General features: G+C 41.8%; 1 protein-coding gene across 3 annotated transcripts in view; it reads right to left on the bottom strand.

The window, feature by feature from the left end:
• Positions 1-27316, bottom strand: part of ric8b (RIC8 guanine nucleotide exchange factor B) — a 133002-nt gene that overhangs the window by 62031 nt on the left and 43655 nt on the right. For all 3 annotated transcript variants that reach the window (XM_073059811.1, XM_073059810.1, XM_073059809.1), the window contains one exon: positions 9514-9608. In XM_073059811.1, coding sequence (XP_072915912.1) covers positions 9514-9608 — 95 coding nt within the window. The remainder of the gene's footprint in view (positions 1-9513; positions 9609-27316) is intronic.

The raw sequence follows: 27316 nt of genomic DNA, 5'->3' as shown, positions 1-27316 counted from the left end.
AGAAAATTTGTTGAATGCCACGAAATGGCTTTTTAGAGCAGTTTGTCGTTGAGTCTACTAGGGGATCGTAGTTGGATTGGGTGTTACGTAATGAACCAACGGCAATTATGGAGCTTAAGGCAAAGGGACCTTTGGGAAGCAGTGATCAGAATATGACTGAGTTCAACTTGAAATCTGATATGGAGAAAGTAAAGTCTGACATAGCAGTATTTCAGTGGAGTAAAGGAAATTAGTGGTATGAGAGGAGTTGGCTAAAGTAAAATGGAAGGAGATGCTGGCAGGGCTGACAGCAGAGAAGCAATGGCTTGAGCTTCTGGGAAAAATGAGGAAGGTGCAGGATAGATGTATTCCAAAATCACAGCAATACTCAAATGGCAAAATAGTACAACTGTGGCTGACAAGGGAAGTCAAAGCTATTGTTAAACCAAAAGAGAGGGCACACATAAAGCCAAAATTTGCATGAAGACAGGATTGGGAAGCTTTTAAAAACCTACAGAAAGCAACTAATAGAATCATTAGGAGAGAAAAGATGAAATATGAAAGCAAGCTAGCAAATAATATCAAGGTGGATAGAAAAAGCTTTTTCAACTATATGAAATTGGTGTGGATATAGGACCGCTAGAAAATGAGGCTGGAGAAATAACTAAAGGGGGGCAAGAAGGCTGATGAACTAAATGAGTATTTTACACTGTCTTCACTGTGGAAAACACTAGGTGAGGGAAGAGAAGAGAGTGCAATTACTATTACAAGGAAGAAGATGCTCAAAAAGATTAAAGACCTAAAGATAGACAGGTCACCCAGACAAGATGACTGCACCCTAGGGTGCTCAGAGGTAGCAGTAGAGATTGTGGAGGCATTAATAATGATCTTTCAAGAATCACTGGATTCTGGCATGGTTCCAGAGGACTGGAATATTGACAATGTCACTCCACTGTTGAAGAAAGGAGGCAGCAGAAAGGAAATTATAGACCAGTTAGTCTGGCCTCAATGGTTGGGAAGATGTTAGAGTTGATTGTTAAGGATGAGGTTATGGAGTACTTGTTGATACAGGACAAGATAGGACAAAATCAGCATGATTTCCTTAAGGGAAAATCCTGCCTGACAAACCTGTTGGAATTATTTGAGGAGATTACAGGTAGGATTGACAAAGGAGATGCAGTGGATGTTGTATATTTGGACTTTCAGAAGCACTTAGGCAAGGTGCCACACAAGGCTGCTTACCAAGTTAAGAGCCCACAGTATTACAGAAAAGTTACTAGCATGGTTTGAGCATTGGCTGACTGGTAGGAGGCAGCAAGTGGGAATAAAAGGATCCTTTTCTGGTTGGCTGCTAGTGACTAGTGTTCCACACAGGTTGGTGTTGGTACCGCCTCTTCCTATGCTGTACATCAACTGATTTAGTTGATAGAATAGATAGCATTGTTACTGATAATATGAAAATTGGTGGAGGGCTAGGCAGTGTTGAGGAAACAGGTAGGCTACAGGACAGACAGTTTAGGAGAATGGGTGAGAAAGTGGCAAATGAAATGCAATGTTGGAAAATACAGGGTCATGTACTTTAATAGTAGAAATAAATGTGCAGACTATTTTCTAAATGGGAAAAAAATCCAAAAATCTGAGGGACCTGGGAGTCCTTGTGCAGAACATTCTAAAAGTTAACTTGCTGGTTGTGTCGGTGGTGAGGAAGGCAAATGCATTAACATTCATTTCAATAGCAGGGATGTGATGCTGAGGCTTTATAAGGCACTGGTAAGGCCTTACCTTGAGTATTGTGAACAGTTATGGGTTCCTTATCTAAGAAAAGATGAGCTGGCATTGGAGAGGGTTCAAAGGAGATTCACAAGGATGATTCCGGGAATGAAAGGGTTATCGTATGAGGAACATTTGATGGCTTTGGGCCTGTATTTGCTGGAATTTAGAAGGATCTCATTAAAACCTTTTGAATGTTGAAAGGCCTAGACAGAGTAGATGTGGAAAGAATGTTTCCTATGGGGGAGGAGTCTTGGACAAGAGGGCACACCCTCATGATAGAGGGGCATCCATTTAAAACAGTGATGTAGAGAAATTTCTTTAGCCAGAGGAGGTGAATTTGTGGAATTTGTTACCACAAGCAGCTGTGGAGGCCAGGTTGTTATGTGTATTTAAGGTGGAGATGGATAGGTTCTTGATTGGCCATGGCATCAAAGGTTACAGGGAGAAGGCAGAGGACTGGGCTGAGGGGGGCGGGGGGTGGTGAGAGAGGATCAGCCATGATTGAATGGCAGAGCAGACTCGATGGGCCAAAGTGCCTAATTTTGCTCTTGTGTCTTACGCAGAGTGCAGAGTTTTCCCCTGCACAAACTTCTGTGGCTTCCCCTGTCTCAATCCCTAATAGGCACACTCTTGTTGGGACTTCTATGTATTGACCAAGGAATCTTTCCAGAACACATTTGACAAACTCTTTTACAGTATGCGAATCACACTCAATATGTGGAAAGTTAAAATCACCTACTATCACAATTTTATGTTTCTTGCAAGGTAGGCAATAAATGAAACCTTACCAGAATCAGCCACACCCTAGAAACAGATTAAGGAACAAAAGAAATTTGTTTACCTACTCTCTACAAAAGGAGGTGGTAGATGCTCCTCCCTCTGTTAGCCTGCAAGTCACCCTTGGGCAAGGTGTAGTACCTGCTTAGCCCCCCCACCCCCCCCCCCCCCAAATCAGGGTCACGTGAAGCCATGAGAGCAGCTAGTGCAGGGGTCATCAACTTTTTTTACACCGTGGACCGGTTTGATATTGACAATATTCTTGCGGGTCGGCCGCCGTGGGAGGGGGTGTTAATCACAACCGGAATATAGGTGATAAGTCAACTATAAGTCACTTATAAGTGGCTAATACACTCAATTTCGTTTCTAAAAGGGTTTATCTAACGAATTTAATATTAAACACGCAGCGCATATATTCCATGTATGAACATATAAAATCATTGCAACACACCAATATCACTGAATCAGTGGGAGCCCTGGGCTTGTTTCCCTGCAACAAGATGGTCCCATCAAGGGGTGATGGGAGACAACAATACTTGAAGGGGGTTCCTTATGTCCAGTCTATTCCGCAATTTAGCTTTCATTGCATTCATTGCAGAAAACCCCGCTTCGCAGAGATATGATGCTGGAAACAGAAGCAATGTTTTCAATGCTTTCGTGGCTATCTCAGGATATTCAGCCTGACTTTGATCCAGAATGCCAGCAGAGATGTTATATCAAACTGTAGCGGTGTGCTACACGCAGTGCTGAAATAACGACACAGAGTCGATGAACTGCAGTTACAAAAAGATTTTATTTGAACTTCGCGGCCTCACTTTAAAGCCTTCCTGATCCCGCCCTCCCCGGGCGCGGATGCTGTAGGGGGCACGTATTCACGGTCCTGTCCCGCGCGCGGGCTTTTCCCCTTGCTGGTGATGCAGACTTGGCGCCCTTTTGGGACTGGCCTTTATGCCGGCGCGCTAGCTATTTGTGAGCCGGTTCGAGTGTGCTAGGAAGTGGGTCGCCACAAAACATACTTTTCAGCTCTCTTTATTGCTAATTGCTAATAATCTCTTTATTGCTAATTGCCGAAGGAACATCAACAGTCTTGACTTCACCACACTGTGTTCCAATTCCAACCTCACTCTCTCCACTCTCTCTGCACTAATCCCAACCTCACTATAAAACCCGCTGATAACGGGGGTGCTGGGGTAGTCTGGCGTACCGACCTCTACCAGGCCGAGGCACAGTGACAGCTCACTGATACCTCCTTTTATTTACCCCTCAATCATGACCCCACTAAGGAGCACCAGGCCACTGTCTCCCATACCATCACCAACCACAAACATCAGCTCTGGGGATCTCCCATCCACTGCCACCAACCTCATAGTTCCCACACCCTGCACTTCCCGTTTCTACCTCCTACCCAAGATCCACAAACCTGCCCGTCCAGGTAGACCCATTGTCTCAGCTTGCTGCTGCCCCACCAAACTCATTTCTGCATACCTTAACACTGTTTAATCCCCCCTTGTTCAATCCCTTCCCACTTATGTTCGTGACACTTCTCGCGCTTTAAATTTTTTCAATGATTAAGTTCCCTGGCCCCCACCGCCTTATTTTCACCATGGACGTCCAGTCCCTATATACCTCCATCCCCCACCAGGAAGGTCTCAAAGCTTTCCACTTCTTTTTGGATTCCAGACCTAACCAATTCCCCTCTACCACCACTCTCCTCTGTCTAGCGGAATTAGTTCTTAGTCTCAATAATTTCTCCTTTGGCTCCTCCCATTTCCTCCAAACCAAAGGTGTAGCCATGGGTCCCAGTTATGCCTGCCTTTTTGTTGGCTTTGTGGAACAGTCCATGTTCCGAGCCTATATGGGTATCCGTCCCCCTTTTCCTTTGCTACATCGACCACTGCATTGGTGCTGCCTCCTGCACGCATGCTGAGCTCGTTGACTTCATTAACTTTGCCTCCAACTTTCATCCTGCCCTCAAATTTACCTGGTCCATTTCCAACACCTCCCTCCCCTTTCTTGATCTTTCTTTCTCCATCTCTGGAGATGGCCTATCTACTGATATCTACTATAAGCCTACAGACTCTCACAGCTACGAGGGCTAAGGCACCAGTGACCCCTGTTTCCATCCAAGGGGTCAGTGTGGACATAGTGGAGGATTACAAATACCTGGGGATACGAATGGACAATAAACTGGACTGGTCAAAGAGCACTGAGACTGTCTACAAGAAGGGTCAGAGCCGTCTCTATTTCCTGAGGAGACTGAGGTCCTTTAACATCTGCCAGACGATGCTGAGGATGTTCTACGAGGCTGTGGTGGCCAGTGCTATCATGTTTGCTGTTGTGCTGGGGCAGAAGGCTGAGGGTAGCAGATATCAACAGAATCAACAAACTCATTCGTAAGGCCAGTGATGTTGTGGGGGTGGAACTGGACTCTCTGACGGTGGTGTCTGAAAAAAGGATGCTGTCCAAGTTGCACGCCATCTTGGACAATGACTCCCATCCACTCCATAATGTACTGGTTAGGCACAGGAGTACATTCAGCCAGAGACTCATTCCACCGAGATGTAACACTGAGCATCATAGGAAGTCATTCCTGCCTGTGGCCATCAAACTTTACAACTTCTCCCTTGGAGTGTCAGACACCCTGAGCCAATAGGCTGGTCCTGGACTTATTTCCACTTGGCATGATTAACTGATTATTATTTATGGTTTTATATTGCTATATTTCTTCACTATTCTTGGTTGGAGCGGCTGTAACGAAACCCAATTTCCCTCGGGATCAATAAAGTATATCTGTCTGTCTGTCTGTCTACCTGGACTATTCCTCTTCCCACCCTGTCTCTTGCAAAAATGTTATCCCTTTCTTGCAATTCCTGAGAGCAGATGTGGCAGAGGAGGCTTTTCATTCCAGGACAAAGGAGATGTCTTCCTTTTTTAAACAAAGGGGCTCCCCTTCTTCCACCATCAACTCTGCTCTCAAACGCATCTCTCCCATTTCCCGCACATCTGCCCTCACCCCATCCGCACACCACCCCACTTGGGATAGGGTTCCCCTTGTCCTCAACTACCACCCCACCAGCCTCCAGGTCCAATGTATAATTCTCCGTAACTTCTGCCACCTCCAACGGAATCCCACTACCAAGCACATCTTTCTCTCCCCCCCTTCTGCTTTCCGCAGGGATCGCTCCCGATGCGACTACCTTGTCCATTGGTCCCCCCATCCCTTCCCACCGATCTCCATCCTGGCACTTATCCTTGTAAGCGGAACAAGTGCTACACCTGCCCTTACACTTCCTCCCTCACTACCATTCAGGGCCCCAGACAGTCCTTGCAGGTGAGGCGACACTTCACCTGTGAGTCGGCTGGTGTGGTATACTGCGTCCGGTGCTCCCGGTGCGGCCTTTTATATATTGGTGAGACCCGACGCAGACTGGGAGACCATTTCACTGAACACCTATGCTCTGTCCACCAGAGAAAGCAGGATCTGCCAGTGGCCACACATTTTGATTCTACGTCCCATTCCCATTCTGATATGTCTATCCATGGCCTCCTCTACTGTCAAGATGAAGCCACGCTCAGATTGGAGGAACAACGCCTTGTGTTCCATCTGGGTAGCCTCCAACCTGATGGCAGGAGCAATGACCTCTAACTTCTGTTAATGCCCCTCCTCCCCTTCTTACCCCATCCCTGATTTACTTAGTTCCCCCCCTCCCTTTTCTTCTCTCTCTGCCTGTTCTCCATCTCCCTCTGGTGCTCCTCTCCCCCTTTTTCTCCTAGGCCTTCTGTCCCATGGTCCTTTCCCTTCTCCAGCTCTGTATCCCTTTTGCCAATCACCTTTCCAGCTCTTAGCTTCACCCCACCCCCTAGGGTCTTCTCCTATCATTTCGCCTTTCCTCCTCCCCCTCCTACTTTCAAATCTCTTACTATCTTTCCTTTCAGTTAGTCCTGATGAAGGGTCTTGACCCGAAACATCAACAGTGCTTCTTCCTATAGATGCTGCCTGGCCTGCTGCGTTCCACCAGCATTTTGTGTGTGATACTTTTCAGCCCACTGTCATTTGTAAGCTCGAGGAGTTGATCTTCTTCCCGTGCTGACATGGATGATTCACCAGGGACATTCACAAATGGGTCACGGACCCATTCCTTTGCACGTCTTGGGTCACTTGCGGTTGGGAAGTAACGCTCGAATTCTGTCGACAGTGAAGATAGGTGATCGCACATCAGCTGTGAGAAGGACAAAATCCCAGCTAATGTTGGGAACATGTCAAATATACCCCTGTCCACTCGCTGTCCCCACAGTTCCAGTTTGTCTTTGAAAGCAGACACTTTATCTGCCAACTTGAAGACAGTTGTCATTTTCCCGTGAAGTGACAAGTTGAGCTCACTGAGCAGGTGAAGATGTCAAACAGATAAGCGAGTTTTGCTATTCACTCCTCGTCACTAAAGTGTGCTGCCAGTGGTGACTTTTTCCTGAAAGAAATCTCTGTAGCGGCTCTCTTAACACAAACTGTGGCCAGGGCTCTCCCCTGACTTCAGTGTGTAAGAGAAGGCATTTGTGCTCTGCATCTATTTCCTCGGGGAAAGCTGCTCAAACTGATGTGAGTTAAGGGCTTTTGCGCTGATGTGATTGATAACTTCAACATCACTCAATATGCTGTTAAGATCAGGTGACATTTTTTGGCTAGCCAGCATTTACCTGTGTATCATAGTGTGTAGACTGGCATTCAGGAGCAACCTCTTTGACTCGGGTAGTGAAACCAGACAGCTGTCCAGTCATAGCTGCAGCCCTGTCTGTGCATATTCCATCAAAGAATGTCCAGTCCAGTTTGCCTGACATGTAGTCATTCAAAGACTTGAATAGTACTACCTCAGTTGTGTTAGTTGGCAGCGGCAGTGCACACAACATATCCTTGTGAACATCGTCTTGAAATATATATGGCACATAAGCCAGCAGTATTGCCTTGTTGTCGACATCGGTAGACTCGTCAACCTGGATTGCGTACCATGGTGACTCATTAAGCCGTTCCAACAGCTGTGCTTTGATGTCCTCTGCTATGTCATTGATTCTCCTTGAAACTGTGGTAGCTGAAAGAGAAACCTATGCCATCTTGTTAGCTACAGCTTCTCCCAACAGTTCACGGCACATGTCCTTGGTAGAATCAATTCTTCACCAACAGTGAAAGGCTTCTTAGCCTTAGCAATACAGCTAGCCACTAAGTACAACACTCTCAGAGCAGCAGCATTTGTGGAGGTGGTGGCTCTCAGCACTTGTTTCTGTCCCACTTGCTCACATTTTTTCAGCTCAAAAGACAGGTTTGTCTTTAAGTGAAGAGTGCTTGGACTCAAGGTGCCGAAGCAGTTTTGAGGGCTTCATTACCTCATTAGACAGCCTGTCTCCACATATCACACACAGAGGGCTTGGAGCATGCGAGTCACCGGTCGCATTAAAGCCATATCTTATGTACGACTCGTTGTATTTTCTGTTGAAGAAACCTTTCTTTTTGTTTGCAGTATTGGCCTCAGCTGTCTCTGCATTATAATCATCATTAGGCATTTTATGACCCCTACCACCTCTTCCAAAGAAACCCGCAAGCGATGTTTGTTTTTTCACCCATTGAGTAGTTGTAGGTTAATAACTGACTGATGACGTCACATGGGTAACAACCTCGTGTGCGTTCAAGTTCAACAGTGGGTGTGACAGGGAATGAGGAAAGGTGCAGCTGACTCATATCGTTTCATATCGCCAAATCATATAGTTTCCTCGAGGCCCGGTAGCACATGCTTTGCGGCCCGGTGGTTAGGGACCACTGAGCTAGTGGATGGTCATATGAGCAGATGCCACATATCATAAGTCCTGGTTATGCGACCACTGATGTCAGGCAAACAATCTTTGAAGAGTATTGATAATGGTTGGGGTCACTTGTCTTATAAAGACACTGCCCAGAAGGTGGCAATGGGAAACCACTTCTGTAGAAAAATTTGCCAAGAATAACCATGGTCACCAAAAGACCACGATGGTCTATGTCACATGACATGGCACGTAATGATGACAACAAATGATTCTTTCAACCAGGCAACAACTGCATTACTAAATGCAGTTAAATATACACAGGCTATAAACTTTCTGACTTTGCGATAATTATTTCAGACCTGTACCTAATTCCAATTTCACCCCTAGTTTTATTTATTTAGGAGGAGGTACAGGAGACTGAAAACTCACAATCAAGGTTTTGGGAACAGCTTCTTCCCCACCGCCATCAGATTTCAGAATAGACAATAAACTCATTTACACTACCTCACTAGTTTTTTTTGCACTACTTATTTAATAGATATTTATAATTTATTATATAATTGTAATTTATAGCCTCTTTATAATGTATTGCAATTTATGGTTGCCACTAAACAAATTTCACAACATACGCCAGTGATAATAAACTTGATCTGATTTTGACAGAATTGATACCTGAGAGTGTAGGGGGAAGAAAGTACGTGGGGTGGGGTGGTAGCAGGAGGGTGAAGAGGGGAGGGGGAGTGTTAGTTAATGAGTCAAGTGAGGAGTATACTGCATTGGATCGACTATGAGATATGGCAAATTCATATGTGGCTGATTGATCATACAGCGAATTGATTGGGGCTTCTTAGCACAGAGGACCCCTCTCTCGTTTTGCATAGGTTTTCCAGTGCGCATGTTTGTGTCTCGGTGTATGTGATTCACAGCTCCCACACCATCTCTAATATGACCCAGAAAGCATGTTTTATCAAGTACTGGTTGTTTAATAGCACATGTGTACCTATTGCATTGAAGGGCTTGTTCTCAAATCGCCTGACTCGACGACTATGATCAATCACCTGAGAGATAAACTTTTGTCTCACCTCCATCTTAAGTAGGTGAGCCCTCTTTTCTAAACAGAGACTCCTATTTCTGGGATCTCTGTCTGAAAAGAAGAAAACTCTGGGTTTTAAGATGTTATAAATGTAGAGTACACACCTGTGAAATTCTTCAGTTTTTTCATCATTCTGTACATTTATCAGCAAACAGTGGCACAGTATGGCAGTTAGGTATCGGTACTGGTGAGCATGATCCTACCAGAGAGAAAACATATGTTAATAAAATGTTTATGTCAGTCCACAATAACAAAGTTTTGACATGGGACTGATAATTAAGACCAGGGCATCCTATGACTAATGTATAGAGGAAAACCAAATATCTTTGGAACTCTTGTTCCCTTTTTGGAAGTGTCCTCCACTTGTTGCTTCTGACGGTAGTCAGTATCTATCGTTCTGCCCACATGGCCTGATATGAGAAATCCTTTATTGTTTCTTCCAACAGCAAAACAATGGCAGCCATTTGGCACCCTCTCCAGAATTCAGTAACACTAAAGCAAACTTCAGCTGCATTAATCCACCAGCTCCTCTGAAATTGGGAAAAAATAACAGAGACAGGGAAACAATATCCCATTGTGTACCTCAGATGGTTTCATTTCGCAGGGACTTGTTCAAAGTTCAAATTAAATTTATTAATAAAGTTAACGTGCATCACCATACACTTTATATGCAGAGTCTACAGAAGTAAGGCAAAGCACAGCGAGGTCATGGACTTTATATCGATTTCAGAGGAGGAAGTATTTACTGTCTTGAGGCAAATCCCCAGGGCCTCACTAAGTGTTCTCTCAGACCATGTGGGAGGCAAGTTCAGAAATTCCAGGGGCCCTAGCAGAAATATGTAAATCATGGTACTGGAGGATTAAAGGATAGTTGATGTTGTTCTGCTGTTTAAGAAAGGCTCTTAAAAATAAACCAGGAAATTATAGGCTGGTGAATCTATCAGCAGTGGGAAAGTTAGTGGAAAGTTTTCTAAGGGACCGGATACACAAATATTTGGATAGACAGGGACTGATTAGGGATGGTCAGGATGGCTTTATGTGTGGTAGGTCGTGTCTAACTAATCTTAGTGATTTTTTTTTCCCAAGGAAGTTACCAGGAAAGTTGATGAAGGCAACAATCTGTATGATAATGAGGTTAACTGGATTAGCAAATTTACCAATGACCCCAAGATTGGGGTGTAGAGGACAGCGAGGAAAACTATCAGAGCTTGCAGTGGGATCTGGACCAGCTGGAAGAATGGACTGAAAAATAGCAGGTGGAATTTAATGCAGACAAGCGCGGTGTTGCACTTTGGTAGGACCAACCATGGTAGGTGTTACACAGTGAACGGTAGGTCACTGAAGACTGTAGTAGAAAAAAGGGATCTGGGAATACAGGTCCATACTTCATTGAAAGTGGTGGCAAGTCTCTTCCTGGCAGCTCATGGAGTAAGATGTATGTTGGCGCTACTCCTCCCTTTTACAACTTACTTTCCACTGCTAGTTTTGTTTAAACTTTGAAGATTTATTACTTTTAGTGGAGGATTTACGATTTAATTATGATGGCTGGAACCCGAACTGGAATCAAATTAAGAGATGGCAAAATTGTTTCTGAAACTGAACAAACAAAGGAGGCAGAGGAAGTCTCTACTTCAGAAAGAATGTCTTCTTTGATGCAAGATATTAACACCAAGATTGGAACGGTCAACACTAAGATTGATAAACTGACGAATGCTAATGAAAAACTTGAAAAAACTGTCTCTGCTGTCCAGGAATCTTTGAGGAATCTGGAATTTCAATATCAGATGCTTAAAAAGGACACTAATAGAATCGGAAGAGAACAGGAGACAATGCATCAAGTGATTAAAGAATAAGAATGAAAAATTTCTACTATGGAAAAGAAAATTGTTGAGGTTTCTTCAGAATTATTAAGAATTAAGAAGAAAATGATTGATCTGGAAAGCAGAAGTCATAGGATGAATTTACACATACTGGGTTTGTCTGAAAACATGGAAACCGGTGAGCCACTAAAGTTTTTATGAACATGCTATACTCACTTTTTAGTGAAATACTCGAAGCTCCTCTGTTGACAGACAGAGCTCACTGAATCCCCCGCCCGAAGCCTTCGCTGGAGATGAAACCTCGTCTGGTTATTTTATGTCTGCATTACTTTGCTACTAAAGAAGCAATTTTTCGAGATGCTAGGAAGTGGGGGAAGCTAATTTATAATGGAGTAGAGATTCGTATAGTTGAAGATTTTGCCCCTGAGGTTTATGCAAAAAGAATTAAATATCGGGAAGCGATGGCTGAACTTTATAAGAAGAACTGTCGTCCCTCTTTGTGTTATCCAGCTCGTTTGATAATCTTTCTGCCTAACGCTCATCCAAAACGGCTTGACTCCCCAGAAGAAGCTTGGAAATTTATAAAGTTTAAGTCTGTCTTGCAAGCAATTCCAACACTTAATCCTGAGCCGAGAGTCCTTTGTAGCTGGATCGTTAAAAGTTCAATCTACTTTCTATGTAGCACGTTGTCCGTCTATTGGATGGTTTTCGGGCTTTGGGAGGAGGGGGGTGGGGCTATTAGTTTAGGCTTTTTTGACTGGGCAGTCCTGAGAGGTTTTCCTGTCAATCATGTTGTTTCTTTTCTCTCTGATCAAATCCATAATTTGTTCTTCCCTGCGGGTTTGGTCTGTGTCGGCGCACTAACTTATTTTATAAAAGTTTAAATTAAAGCCTTATTATGGATGTTAATAAAATTAATATAATTTCTTGGAACCTGAATGGCTTGAACCAACTTTTTAAGTGTAGAAAGATCTTTAAGAAATTAAAAACACTCCAAGCTGATACTATTTTTGTGCAAGAGATCCATATCCGTAGGGAGGATGAAAACTGTTTTTTTAAATTTTGGAGGGGCTCTCAGTTTCATTCTTAATCAGTAACTAAAATTAGAGGGGTATCTATTTTTATTAATTTTAAAATCTCTTTTGCACATTTTAATACTGTCTCTGATTCAATTGGAAGATACTTAATTGTTACTGGTTTGTTATGTGGTCAATAGGTGGCTTTGGTGTGTGTGTATGCACCTAATGTAGGTAGCCCTGAATTTTTTAAGAGGTTATTCTCTGCTTTGCCAAATTTAAATGAATATAAGTTGATTATGGGCAGTGAATTTAACTGTTGTCTCAATATTTTGATTGATAGGTCATCAACCAATCCGTGGCCCCCTAATAAGGCTGCGTCCTGTATTAATTCCTTTTTACTAGAATATGGTTTGGTCAATATTTGGAGATTTCTCCATCCTAAAGATAAGGAATTTTCTTTTTTTTTTCACATGTACATCATAAATATTCAAGAACTGATTATTTTTTGTTGGATACGTGATTGGTGCCTTTTGTTGCTGACTGTGCGTATGACGTTATTGCGTTGTCGGATCACGTGCCCACGAAACTAATACTGAAGTTCCCTGATAATATACGGAATGCACCTCAGTGGAGATTTAATGTTACACTGCTGCATGATTCAGTATTTGTAAGTTTTATTAAAGAGCAAATTTCTTTATCTTTTGTATTAAATACAAATGAGGGTATGCCAAATTTGGTTATTTGGTTATCTTTTCTTAGGGGACAGATAATTTCATATTCAGTAGCTTTAAGAAGGAAAACTAAAGCGGAGCTTTTAGTGATTACTAACAGGATTAAAGAAATAAAGTTTATTCAGTAATACCTACTGAAGATTTATATAAGGAAAGGGTGAAACTTCAAACACAGCATGATCTGCTTTTGACTTTTCCCATCGAGCAGCAACTTCTGAAATCTAAAAGTCAATTTTATATACATGGAGATAAGTCAGGTAAATTGTTGGCCGGTCAACTTAAAGCAACTATGGCTAGAAGGAAGATTTTGTAAATACGAAGAACTGATAGAACTGAAACGTCAGATTGTCAGGAAATTAATAAGGTATTTTTGGATATTTACTCTAACATTTATACATCTGATTTTTCAGACAACACTACTTCTATGAATAGAAGATCCTGCAAAGATTGAATATACCCAAAATTTCTATTCAAGATATGAATACATTAGATGTGACTATTAAATGAGAGGAAATAGCAAGGGCTATATACTCTTTTCAATCAGGTAAAGCTCCAGGACAGGATGGATTTACAGTAGAATTTTTAAGACGTTTTCTGAAATACTTACAACTCATTTATGCCAGATTTTCACTGATTCTATATCTTCTGGGACCCTCCTGAAAACTTTCTATGAGGCAAAAATTTCATTAATTCCCAAAAATGAAAAAGATTTATCTGAATGTGCCTCTTACAGGCCAATTTCCTTATTAAATGTGGATTCTAAAATTCTTTCTAAGAATTTGGCTAACAAGCTCGAGAATATTTTACCTAAGGTTATTTCTAAGGATCAAATTGGATTTATTAATAGATATTCATATTTTAATATTCAGAGATTATTAAACATTATTCATTCCTCTCCATCTAAAGAATCCGAATGTGTTGTTTCCCTTGATGCAGAGAAAACCTTTGATAGGGTAGAATGGTCCTATTTATTCGAGGTTTTAGAAAGATTTGATTTTCGTCCAGGTTTTATTTCTGGGATTAAGCTGTTATATCAAGCTCCTATGGCAGCAATTATAACAATTAAAAATCTTATTTTAGGCTATACAGAGGTACCCGGCAGGGTTGTCCTCTTAGTCCACTGTTATTCAACCTGGCTTTAGAACCTCTTACTATTGCTCTTCAGGACTCCAACAAGGTTCAAGGTATTAAGAGAGGAGATAAACAGCATAAAGTTTTGTTGTATGCAGATGACTTGTTAATTTATATTTCAGATCCTAAGAAATCTATTCCTGCTATGTTATGTATATTTTCTGAATTTAGTAGTTTTTCTGGATATAAATTTGCACGAAAGTGAGTTATTTCCTATTCATAACTACTTGGATCAATATGATCAAATTCCTTTTAGCATTGCTAAAAATAACTTTACTTTCCTTGGTATTAAAATTACCAAAAATTTTAAGGACCTGTATAAATATAACTTTCTTCCATTAATTGAATAATTGATTCTTTGAGTTTAATAACTTTGTTCTTTCTAGTAGAATCCATCTTAATTATTTTTTTAAACCATCAATTTCCGATTAGACCTTTTTAATTTGGAAAACCAAAGGAATATTAACTTTATTTTAGACTTGTTTATGGGGGATTGTTTAATGTCTTTGACTCAGTTAGTGGACAAAAATGACTTGTCTAATGCACAGCTTTTTTAGATATTTACAAATTAGGAATTTTCTATGAGGTTTACTTCCAAATTTTCCCTCTGCTTATTCACCCAATATAATAGATACTCTTTTTCAGGTTAAACCATTTCAAAAAGGACTAATAGCTATAATTTATAAATGGTTATTGAACTTGCGAGTGTTATCTAACGATAAAATCAGAGCTGCATGGGAATTGGAATTTTGAGAGTCACTTTCAGATAATCATTGGGATAAAATTTTTCATTTGATAAATACTTCATCTATTTGTGCCTGTCATTCTTTGATACAGTTCAAGGTAGTACTTCGGGCGCATATGTCAAAGGATAAATTACCTGTATCTTTTCCAATATTAATCCTATTTGCGACAGATGTAATATTGAGGTGGCTACTTTAACATATATGTTTTGGTCTTGTATCAAGATAGATAATTTTTGGAAAGATGTCTTTAAAACTTTATCAAAAGTCTTGAATTTGGACCTACAACCGAATTTACTTACAGCAATTTTTGGGATCTTTCCACCTGAAGCAGGATATATTCTGCTTCTGCTCAACGGATGATAGCTTTTACAACTTTATTGGCTAAGAGAGCCATTTTCTTAAATGGAAGGACTCTAATCCACCTACTATTTTTATTGGCTTACCTCCATTATGTCCTAAGTTTAGAGAAAATAAGAAGTCGGACATTTGATTACATCCTTTAAATTTGAAGAAACCTGGTGACCTTTTATTCAATATTTTCATATGATTTGATTTATTGCTCTTCCAGTTACTTTCTCAAAACTTTATATTTGATCAGAAAGTTTCTCTTTTTTCTTGCTTTACTCTCAGTATGAGCTGCCCAGTTCCTTTTTTTCTTTTTCTTTTTTTTTAAGTGGGGTTTTTTATGTATATAAAAATTTCTTTATCTTTTTTCTTCTTTCCATGGAATGATAAGAGGAGAATTGATTCTTATTTTTTATTATATACTATTAGATTAATACTATGTATGATCTTGTTAATGTTTATTTTACCTTTTATATGAATTGTTATCGATATAGATATTTGAGATAATTCTCCTCTTGTTTATATATGTACTTTTTTTAATTAATAAAAAGATTGATAAAGAAAGAAGAAGTAGAAAGTGGTGGCACAGGTAGATAAGGCTATAAAGAAAGCTCTTGGCACAATGGCCTTCATAAATCCAAGTATTAAGTACATGAGATGGAATGTTATGTTGAAGCTGTATAAGACTTTGGTGCAGAATTGGTAATCTACCTACAGAAAAGATGTAAGCAAGTTTGAAAGGGTACAGAGAAAATTTACAAGGATGTTGCTGGGACTGAAGGACCCGAGTTACATGGAAAGATTGAATAGACGATCACAATTCTATCTCCATTACCATAGCATTGGAGAGGGATAGGAACAGACAAGTTAGGAAAGTATTTAATTGGAGTAAGGGGAATTGGAGTATGAGGCAAGAACTTGGAAGCATAAATTGGAAACAGATGTTCTCAGGGAAATAATGGAAGAAATGTGGCAAATGTTCAGGGGATAGTTGTGTGGAGTTCTGCATAGGTACATTCCAATGAGACAGAGAAAAGATGGTAGGGTACAGGAACCATGGTGTACAAAGGCTGTTGTAAATCTAGTCAAGAAGAGGAAAAGAGCTTATGAAAGGTTAAAATAGCTAGGTAATGATAGAGAGCTAGAAGATTATAAGGTCAGCAGGAAGCAGCTCAAGAAAGAAATTAGGAGAGCCAGAAGGGGCCATGAGAAGGCCTTAGCGGACAGGATTTAGGAAAACCATAAGACATTTTACAAGTACGTGAAGAGCAAGAGGATAAGACATGAGAGAATAGGACCAATCAAGTGTGTCAGTAGAAAAGTGTGTATGGAACCGGAGGAGATAGCAGAGGTACTAAATAGATAGATAGATAGATAGATACTTTATTCATCCCCATGGGGAAATTCAACATTTTTTCCAATGTCCCATACACTTATTGTAGCAAAACTAATTACATACAATACTTAACTCAGTATAAATAGTGAGTACTTTGCTTCAGTATTCACTACGGAAAAGGATCTTGGTGATTGTAGGGATGACTTAAAGCGGACTGAAAAGCTTGAGCATGTAGATGTTAAGAAAGAGGAAGTGCTGGAGCTTTTGGAAAGCATTAAGTTGGATAAGTCTCCGGGACCGGATGAGATGTACCTCAGGCTACTGTGGGAGGTGAGGGAGGAGATTGCTGAGTCTCTGGCGATGATCTCTGCATCATCAATGGGGATGGGACAGGTTTTGGAGGATTGGAAGGTTGCAGATGTTGTTCCCTTATACAAGAAAGGGAGTAGAGATAGCCCAGGAAATTATAGACAGTGAGTCCTACTTCAGTGGTTGGTAATTTGATGGAGAAGATCCTGAAAGGCAGGATTTATGAACATTTGGAGAGGCATAATATGATTAGGAATAGTCAGCATGGTTTTGTCAAAGGCAGGTCGTGCCTTATGAGCCTGATTGATTTTTTTGAGGATGTGACAAAACACATTGATGGAGGTAGTGCAGTAGATATAGTGTATATGGATTTCAGCAAGGCATTTGATAAGGTACCCCATGTAAGGCTTATTGAGAAAGTAAGGAGGCATGATCTAAGTCAGGGGTGTCAAACTCATTTTAGGTCACGGGCCGGATTGAGCAAAATGCAGCTTCATGCAGGCCGGATCAGTCGGACGCGTGCAAACGCAGCTTTCGTTGCCTCCGTTTTTTCAGCCTGCTCTCATGTGTCTCAGTCTCTGCTATAACTACAAAGTGTTTCACTTTACAAATTCCGTTTCTTATGAAGAAGACTGCCGAGCAAGACTGCCGAATAAACACTAAAAACCCTGAAAACCTGGTACCTGAATAAACTCAGCATTAGCCATATCATACGCCATAGGCGCTTCGATTACTGGGGCCAGCTTTAATAGTAATTAGATATTATCTCGCGGGCCAAAGATAATTCCACCGCGGGCCGGATTTGGCCCACGGGCCTTGAGTTTGACATATATGATCTAAGGGGATATTGCTTTATTGATCCAGAACCGGCTTGTTCACAGAAGGCAAAGAGTGGTTGTAGACGGGTCAAATTCTGTATGGAGACGATGACCAGTGGTGTGCCTCAAGGATTTGTTCTGGGACCCCTATTCTTCGTGATTTTTATAAATGATGTAGATAAGGAAAGGAGGGATGAGTTAGTAAATTTGCTGATGACACAAAGGTTGGAGGTGTTGTGGATAGTGTGGAGGGCTGTCAGAGGTTACAGCAGGACATTGATAGGATGCAAAACTGAGTGGCAGACAGAGTTCAAACCAGCTAAGTGTGAGGTAGTTCATTTTGGTAGGTCAAATATGATGGCAGAATATAGCATTAATGGCAAGACTCTTGGCAGTGTGGAGTACCCATAGGATACTCAAAGCTGCTGTGCAGTTTGACTCTGTGGTTAAGAAGGTATACGGTGCACTGGCCTTCATCAATCATGGGACTGAGTTTAGGAACCGAGAGGTAATGTCGCAACTATATAGGACCCCGGTCAGACCCCACTTGGAGTACTGTGTTCAGTTCTGGTCGCCTCACTACAAGAAGGATGTGGAAACCATAGAAAGGGTGCAGAGGAGATTTACAAGGATTGGGGGGCATGCCTTATGAGAATAGGTTGAGTGAACTGGCCTTTTCTCCCTGGAGTGAAGAAGGACAAGACGTGACCTGATAGAGGTGTATAAGATGATGAGAGGCATTGAACGTGTGTATAGTCAAAGGCTTTTTCCAGGGCTGAAATGGCTAGCACGAGAGGGCACAGTTTTAAGGTGCTCAGAAGTAGGTACAGAGGAAATGTCAAGGGTAAGTTTTTTTACGCAGAGAATGGTGAGTGCTTGGAATGGGCTGCCAGCAACAGTGGTTGAGGCAGATATGATAGGGTCTTTTAAGAGACTCCTGGATAGGTACATGGAGCCAATAGCATGAACAGAACATTCACTGATTGGCAAGAGACAAAGAGTGGGGAAAAAAGGAGCCTTTTTTGGTTGGCTGCCAGTGACTAGTGGTGTTCCACAGGGAACAGTGTTGAGATTACATTTTTTTACATTATATGTCAATTACTTGGATGATGGAATTGATGGAATTGTGGCCAAGTTTGCAGATGATATGAAGATAGGTGGAGGGGCAGGTAGTTTAGAGGAAGCAGAGAGGATACAGAAGGACTTAGTTTAGGAAAATGGGCAAAGTAGCAGAGGGAATACAGTGGTGGGAAGTGTGGTCATGCACTTAGGAAGAAAAAATAAAAGAACAGACTGTTTAAAAATGGGGAGAAAATACAAAAAACTGAGGTGCAAAGGGACTTGTGAGTCCTTGTGCACAATTCCCTAAAAGTTAATTTGCAAGTTTAGTCTGTTAGCATTCATTTCAAAAGGACAATTGTAATGGGTGACTGGGAATGTAAATGCAAAGGGATTGGGAAAATCACGTTGGTGCCAGATCGCAAGAGAGGGAATTTGTCGAACGCCAACAAGATGGCTTCTTACAGCAACTTGTATTTGACACTACTTGGGGAGAAGCTATCATAGATTGGGTGTTGTGTAATAACCCAGATTTTCTTAGGGAGCTTAATTCATACAGCAATTTGAGAAGAAGTACAAGTCACATGTTTCAGTATCGCAATGGAATAAAAGGAATTACAGAGGCATGAGAGAGGAGCTTGCCCAGGTGGATTGGAAGAGGATACCAGCAGGGATGATGGCAGAGCAGAGGTGGCTGAAATTTCTGAGAATAATTCACAAGGCCAAGGTCAGATATGTCCCACAGAAGTTCTCAAATGGTAGGGTTAGGCAAGGGAAGTTAAGGACTGCATAAAAGCCAAGGAAAGGGCAGATAAGGCAGCAAGAGTGGGAAGTTGGATGTTTGAAAAGTTTATAAAATCCAACAAAAGGCAACTAAAAAAAGCTATAAGAAGGGAAAAGATGAAATTTGAGGGCAAACTGACCAATAATATAAAGTAGGATACTAAAAATTTTTCAGTTATATAAAGAGTAAAAGGAAGGAGACAACTGATACTGGACCACTGGAAAATGATGCTGGTGAGGTAGTAATGGGAGATAAAGAAATGGCAGATGAAAATGAGTACTTAGTTTCCGCCTTTACTGTGGAAGACACTAGCAGTGTACCAGAGGTCTGTGAGTGTCAGGGAGCAGGAGTGGCTGCCATTGCTATTACAAAGGAAAATGTGCTAGACAAATTGAAAGATCTTAAGGTGGATAAGTCACCTAGACCAGATGGACTACATCCCAATGTTCTGAAAGAGGATGCTGACGAGATAGCAGATGCATTAGTTATGATCTTTCAAGAATTACGGCATGGTCCTGGAGGAATTGAAAATTGAAATTGTCACTCTACTCTTTAAGAAGGGAGAAAGGCAAGACAGGAAATTATAAGTCAGTTAGCCTAACCTCCATGGCTGGGAAAGTGCTGGAGTCCATTATTAAGCATGAGGTTTCAGGGTCCTAGGAGACTAAAGATAAAATAAGTCAAAGTCAGCACGGTTTCTGTAAAGGGAAATCTTGCCTGACAAATCTGTCAGAGTTCTTCAAGGAAAATAACAAGCAAGCTGGACAAAGGAGAGGCAGCGGGTGTTATAAAAAGGGCCCAGAGGATCATCAAGGTCTCCAGCAACCCCAACCACAATCTGATTCAGATGTACCATCTGGCAAACAGTACCACAGCATTAAAAAGCCAGGAACAACAGGCTCTGGGACAGTTTCTTTCACCAGACCATCAAATTTAACAATATACTTTGATCTGATTGCATATCTGACTGTATATTGATCTGTTTATGTAATTAAGTATACAATTTTAGTGGTTGGGCAATATTCTCTCACATCTCCCCTCTTTATTGCTGGCCATTGTAATGGAGGCACAACATGAAAATTTTTCTCCTTTGCAGGGGCAGGCAGTTTTGAGGAAACAGGTAGGCTGCAGAGGACTTCGATTAGGAGAATGGGGAAGAAAGTAGTAAATGAAATATAATTTTAGAAAATGCATGGTCATGCACTTTGATAGTAGAAATTAATGTGGGTACTATTTTCTAAACGGGGACAAAAATCCAAAAATCTGAGCCGCAAAGGGACTTGGGAGTCCTTGTGCAGAACATTCTACAACTTGCAGTTTGAGTCAATGGTGAGGAAGGCAAATGCAATGTTAGCATTCATTTCAAGAGGTCTAGAATACAAGAGCAGGGATGTGACAATGAGGCTTTATAAGGCACTAATAAGGCTTCACCTTGAGTACTGTGAACAATTTTGGGCTCCTTATCTAAGAAAAGATGTGCTGGCATTCGAGAGGGTTCAGAGGAGGTTTTACAAGGATAATTCTGAGAATGAAAGGGTTTTCATAAGAGGAATGTTTGATAGCTCTGGGTCTGTACTCGCAGTAATTTAGAGGATAAAGGGGATCTCACTGAATCCTTTTGAAATGTTGAAAGGCCTAGACAGAGTAGATGAGGAAAGGATGTCTCCCATGGTGGGGGAAGTCTAAAACAAGAGGGCACAGCCTCAGGGTAGAGGGCATCCATTTAAAAAGAGACGTGAAGAAATTTCTTTTGTCAGAGGGTGGTGAACTTGTGGAATTTATTACCACAGGTAGCTGTGGAGGTCAGGCCGTTGGAAGTATTTAAGGTAGAGCTTGATTGGTTATTGACTGGACACGGTACCAAAGGTTACGTGAAGGCCGGGTGAGCAGGGGGAGAAAAAGGATCAGCCATGATTGAATGGCAGAGCAGACTCGATTGGCCAAATGGCCCAATTCTGTTCCTATGTCTTATGGAATGGGGGGGGGGGGGGGGAGAATCTCATTGAAACCTAGCTAACGTTGAAAGGACTAGATAAGGTGAATGTTGAGAGGATGTTTCCTATGGTGGGGGTGTCCAGAACTAGAGGGCACAGCCTCATTTTTGAAGGGCAACCCTTTAGAACAGAGGTAAGGAGGAATTCCTTTTTAGCCAGAGAGTGGTGAATCTGTGAAATGCTCTGCCACAGAGGCTAAGGCCCTGGGTATATATAAAGAAAAAATTGATAGTTTCTTGATTGGTCAGGGCATCAAAGGCTATGGCAAGAAGGTAAGTGTATGGGGTTGTCTGGGATCTGGGATCAGCCATGATGGAATGGCGGAGCAGACTTGATGGGCTGAATAGCCTAATTCTGCTCCATATCTTATGGTCTTATGGACCTCATTGAAACCTATCAAATGGTGAAAGACCTCGATTGAGTGAGTGTGGCGAGGATCTATGTGCCATCTAAGACCAGAGGGCACAGCCTTCAGAATAGAGGGACATCCTTTTTGAATAGAACCATAGAACATTACAGCACAGAAACAGGCCTTTTGACCCTTCTTGACTGCCAAACCATTTTTCTGCCGCGTCCCACTGACCTGCACCTGGACCATATCCCTCCATACAACTCTCATCCATGTACCTGTCCAGGTTTTTCTTAAATGTTAGAAGTGAGCCTGCATTTACCACTTCATCTGGTAGCTCATTCCACATTCCCACCACTCTCTGTGTGAAGAAGCCCCCCCACCAATGTTCCCTTTAAACTTCTCCCCCTTCACCCTTAACCCATGTCCTCTGTTTTTTTTTCTCCCCTAGCCTCAGTGGAAAAAGCCTGCTTGCATTCACTCTATCTATACCCATCATAATTTTATATACCTCTATCAAATCTCCCCTCATTCTTCTATGCTCCAAGGAATAAAGTCCTAACCTATTCAACCTTTCTCTGTAACTCAGTTTCTCAAGTTCCGGCAACATCCTTGTAAAGCTTCTCTGCGCTCTTTCAAGCTTGTTAATATCCTTCCTGTAATTCGGTGACCAAAACTGCACACAATACTCCAAATTCAGCCTCACCAATTTCCTTATACAACCTCACTATAACATTCCAACTCTTATACTCAATACTTTGATTTATAAAGGCCAATGTACCAAAAGCTGTCTTTACTACCCTATCTACCTGTGACGCCACATTTAGGGAATTTTGTATCTGTATTCCCAGATCCCTCTATTCTACTGCACTCCTCAGTGTCCTACCATCTACCTTGTATGTTCTACCCTGGTTTTTCCTTCCAAAGTGCAATACCTCACACTTGTCTGTATTAAACTCCATCTGCCATTTTTCAGCCCATTTTTCCAGCTGGTCCAAATCCCTCTGCAAGCTTTGAAAACCTTCCTCACTGTCCACTACACCTCCAATCTTTGTATCATAAGCAAATTTGCTGATCCAATTTGCCACATTATCATCCAGATCATTGATATCGATGACAAATAACAATGGACCCAGCACTGATCCCTGTGGCACACCACTAGTCACAGGCCTCCACTCAGAGAAGCAATCCTCCACTACCACTCTCTGACTTCTCCCATTGAGCCAATGTCTAATCCAATTTACTACCTCACCATGTATACCTAGCGACCGAATCTTCCTAACTAACCTCCCATGTGGGACCTTGTCAAAGGCCTTACTGAAGTCCATGTAGACAATATCCACTGCCTTCCCTTCATCCACTTTCCTTGTAACCTCCGTGAAAAACTCTTAACAGATTTGTTAAACATGACCTACCACGAACAAAGCCGTACTGACTCTCCCTAATAAGTCCTTGACTATCTAAGTACTTGTAGATCCCATCTCTTAGTACTCCTTCCAATAATTTACCTACTACCAACATCAAACTTACCGGCCTATAATTTCCCAGATTACTATTAGAGTCTTTTTTAAACAACAGGACAACATGAGCTATCCTCCAATCCTCCGGCACCTCACCCGTAGATACCGACATTTTAAATATATCTGCCAGGGCCCCTGCAATTTCAACACTAGTCTCCTTCAAGGTCCGAGGGAATACCCTGTCAGGTCCTGGGGATTTATCTACTCTGATTTGCCTCAAGATAGCAAGCACCTCCTCCTCTTCAATCTGTATAGGTTCCATGATCTCACTACTTGCTTGCCTTATTTCCATTGACTCCATGCCAGTTTCCTTAGTAAATACAGACACAAAAATCCCATTTAAGATCTCCCTGATTTCTTTTGGTTCCATACATAGCCAACCACTCTGATCTTCAAGAGGGCCAATTTTATCCCTTACTATCCTTTTGCGCTTAACATACCTGTAGAAGATCTTTGGATTATCCTTCACCTTGACTGCCAAAGCTACCTCATGTCTTTTAGCCTTCCTGATTTCTTTCTTAAGTATTCTTTTGCACTTTTTATACTCCTCAAGTACCTTATTTGCTCCGTTTCCTATACATGTCATACATCTCTCTCTTCTTCTTTATCAGAGTTCCAATATCCCTAGAGAACCAAGGTTCCTTATTCTTATTCACTTTGCCTTTAATCCTGACAGGAACATACAAACTCTGCACTCTCAAAAATTTCTCCTTTGAAGGCCTCCCACTTACCAACAACATCCCTGCCAGAGAGTGAAGATGAAGTAGAATTTCTTTAGCCAGCGAGTGGAGGTTCTGTGGAATTTGTTGCCACAGGTGGCTGTGGGGGCCAAGTAATTGGGTATATTTAAAGCAGGGCTTGATATTTTTTGATTATTCAGGGCATGAAGGGAAATGGGGAGAAGGGAGGAGATTGGTGTTGAGAGGAAAAATGGATCAGCCATGATGAAATGATGGAGCAGACTCGATGGACCAAAATGGTCTAACGCTGTTCCTATATCTTATGATCTTATGGTATAGAATGATTAAATGGAAGCAGGCTTTTTCCACTGAGGTTGGATGGGACTACAACTGAAGGTCATGGGTTAAGGGTGAAAGGTAAAATGTTTATGGGGAACATGAGAGGGAACTTCTTCACGTAAACAGTCCTGAGAGTGTGGAACAAGCTGTCAGTGCAAGTGGTGCATGTCAGCTTGATTTCAACATTTAAGAGAAGTTTGGCTAGGTACATGGATGGGAGGGATAAGGAGGGCTATGGTCTGGGTATAGGTTGATGGGACTAGGCAGATTAAATGGTTCAGCATGGACTGCATGGGCCAAAGGGCTTATTTCTGTGCTGTACTATTCTATGACTCTGACTCTACGACAACCCTGAGATCTGTTTTTTTGCAGGCAATCTCAGTAAATCCAATAACCAAATGGAATCAATGGAAGACTCCAGCCAATGGGGCAGAGAAACGGTGTGCAAATGATAACAAACTGTGCAAATTCAAAAGAAAAATAATAATAATAATAATAAACAAACAAACAATAAATATCAAGAACATGAGGTAAGGAGTCCTTTGGTTGTGGGAAAAGTTCAGTGATGGGGCAATTGATGTTGAGTGAAGTTAAAGAGCAAACACAAGGAAATGTGCAGATGCTGGAAATTCAAACAACACACACAAAATGCTGGTGGAACACAGCAGACCAGGCAGTATCTATAAGGAGAAGCACTGTTGACGTTTCGGGCCGAGACCCTTCGTCAGGACGGTCCTCGGGTCTCAGCCCGAAACATCGACAGTGCTTCTCCTTATAGATGCTGCCTGGCCTGCTGTGTTCCACCAGCATTTTGTGTGTGTTGAGTGAAGTTATCCACTCTGGTTCTAGAACCTGATGGTTGAGGGGTAATAACTGCTCCTGAATCTGTTGGGGCGGGTCCTGAGGCTCCTGTATTTTTTTTCCTGATGGCCACAGCAAGAAGAAAGCATGACCTGGGTGGTGGGAGTCCTGATGATGGAAACTGCTTTCCTGCCACAACGCACTATGTGGATGTGCTCAATGTTGGGGAGGGCTTTACCCATTTTGGACTGGGCCATATCCATAATTTTTATAGGATTTTCCATTCAAGGGCAATGTTGTGTCCATAATGCCCTTCCCTTGGACAACATCGGTGGTGTGGAGAGGGGAGACTTGCAGCCTGGGCAACTGCCGGTCTTCCATTAAAAAAAACCTTGCCCAGGCTTGCGCCTTGGAAAGTTTCCAGGTCTATCGAGACTAACAGAGTCCTACTGCTGTTACTGTTACCTGGGTTTCAGCACCTAAGTTACAGAGAAAGGTTGAACAAGTTAGGTCTTTATTCTTTGGCGTGTAGAAGGTTGAGGGGAGACTTGATAGAGGTATTTAAAATTATGAGGAGGATAGATAGAGTTGACGTGGATAGGCTTTTTCCATTGAGAGAAGGGGAGATTCAAACAAGAGGATATGAGTTGAGAGATAGGGGGCAAAAGTTTAGGGGTAACACGAGGAGGAACTTCTTTACTCAGAGAGTGGTTGCTGTGTGGAACGAGCTTCCAGTAGAAGTGGTAGAGGCAGGTTTGGTATTGTCCTTTAAAGTAAAATTGGATAGGTATATGGACAGGAAAGGAATGGAGGGTTATGGGCTGAGTGCAGGTTGGTGGGACTAAGTGAAAGTAAGCGTTCAGCACGGACTAGAAGGGCCGAGATGGCCTATTTCTATGTAATTGTTATATGGTTACTGTGTCCATACCAGGCTGTGATGCACTCAGTGAATATACTTTCCATCACACGCCTATAGAAGTTTGTCAAAGTTTTAAATGTAATGCCAAATCTTCGCAAATTTCTAAGGAAGCAGAGGCGCTGCCGTGCTCTCTTTGCATTTACACTTATGTGCAGTATAGTGGGATCAAGCTAATTACTGGTGATAAGATTTGAATCCAACCACAACAGTGGGTTCTAAATAAAAATTAATGCATGTTCTCCATGTCTGCTAAGTTATTTCCCCAGAAAAGTAACCCATGGCTAACAAGGGAGGTAAGGAATAATGTTAAATTGAAAAGTAGGACATACAAAGTGGGACAGACCAGTGATAAGTCACAGTACTAGGAACCAGCATCAGAAATATATAAGGGAGAGAATTAACTCTGAAGGAAACTTACATGTAGTATAAAAACAGTAAAGGTTTCTACTGATACATAAATAGAAAAATAGCTAGTTAGGAAGGTTCAATCGTTATAATGAAGTAGTAAAATGGATTCAACAGTGGCTGGATGGGAGATGCCAGAGAGCAGTGGTGGATAACTGTTTGTCAGGTTGGAGGCCGGTGACTAGTGGTATGCCTCAGGGATCTGTACTGGATCCAATGTTGTTTGTCATATACATTAATGATCTGGATGATGGGGTGGTAAATTGGGTTAGTAAGTATGCAGATGATACTAAGGTAGGTGGCATTGTGGATAATGAAGTAGGTTTTCGAAGCTTGCAGAGAGATTTAGGCCAGTTAGAAGAGTGGGCTGAACGATGCTGATAAGTGTGAGGTGCTACATTTTGGTAGGAATAATCCAAATAGAACATACATAGTAAATGGTAGGGCATTAAGGAATGCAGTAGAACAGAGTGATCTAGGAATAATGGTGCATAGTTCCCTGAAGGTGGAATCTCATGTGGATAGGGTGGTGAAGAAACCTTTTGGTATCTTGGCCTTTACAAATCAGAGCATTAAGTATAGGAGTTGGGATGTAATGTTAAAATTGTACAAGGCATTGGTAAGGCCGAATTTGGAGTATTGTGTACAGTTCTGGTCTCCGAATTATAGAAAAGATGTCAACAAAATAGAGAGAGTACAGAGAAAATTTACTAGAATGTTACCTGGGTTTCAGCACTTAAGTTACAGGGAAAGATTGAACAAGTTAGGTCTTTATTCTTTGGAGTGTAGAAGGTTGAGGGGG

The sequence above is a fragment of the Hemitrygon akajei genome, chromosome 10, assembly GCF_048418815.1.
Source record: "Hemitrygon akajei chromosome 10, sHemAka1.3, whole genome shotgun sequence".
Lineage (NCBI taxonomy): Eukaryota > Metazoa > Chordata > Chondrichthyes > Myliobatiformes > Dasyatidae > Hemitrygon > Hemitrygon akajei.
This window is presented reverse-complemented; position numbering and strand designations above follow the sequence as displayed.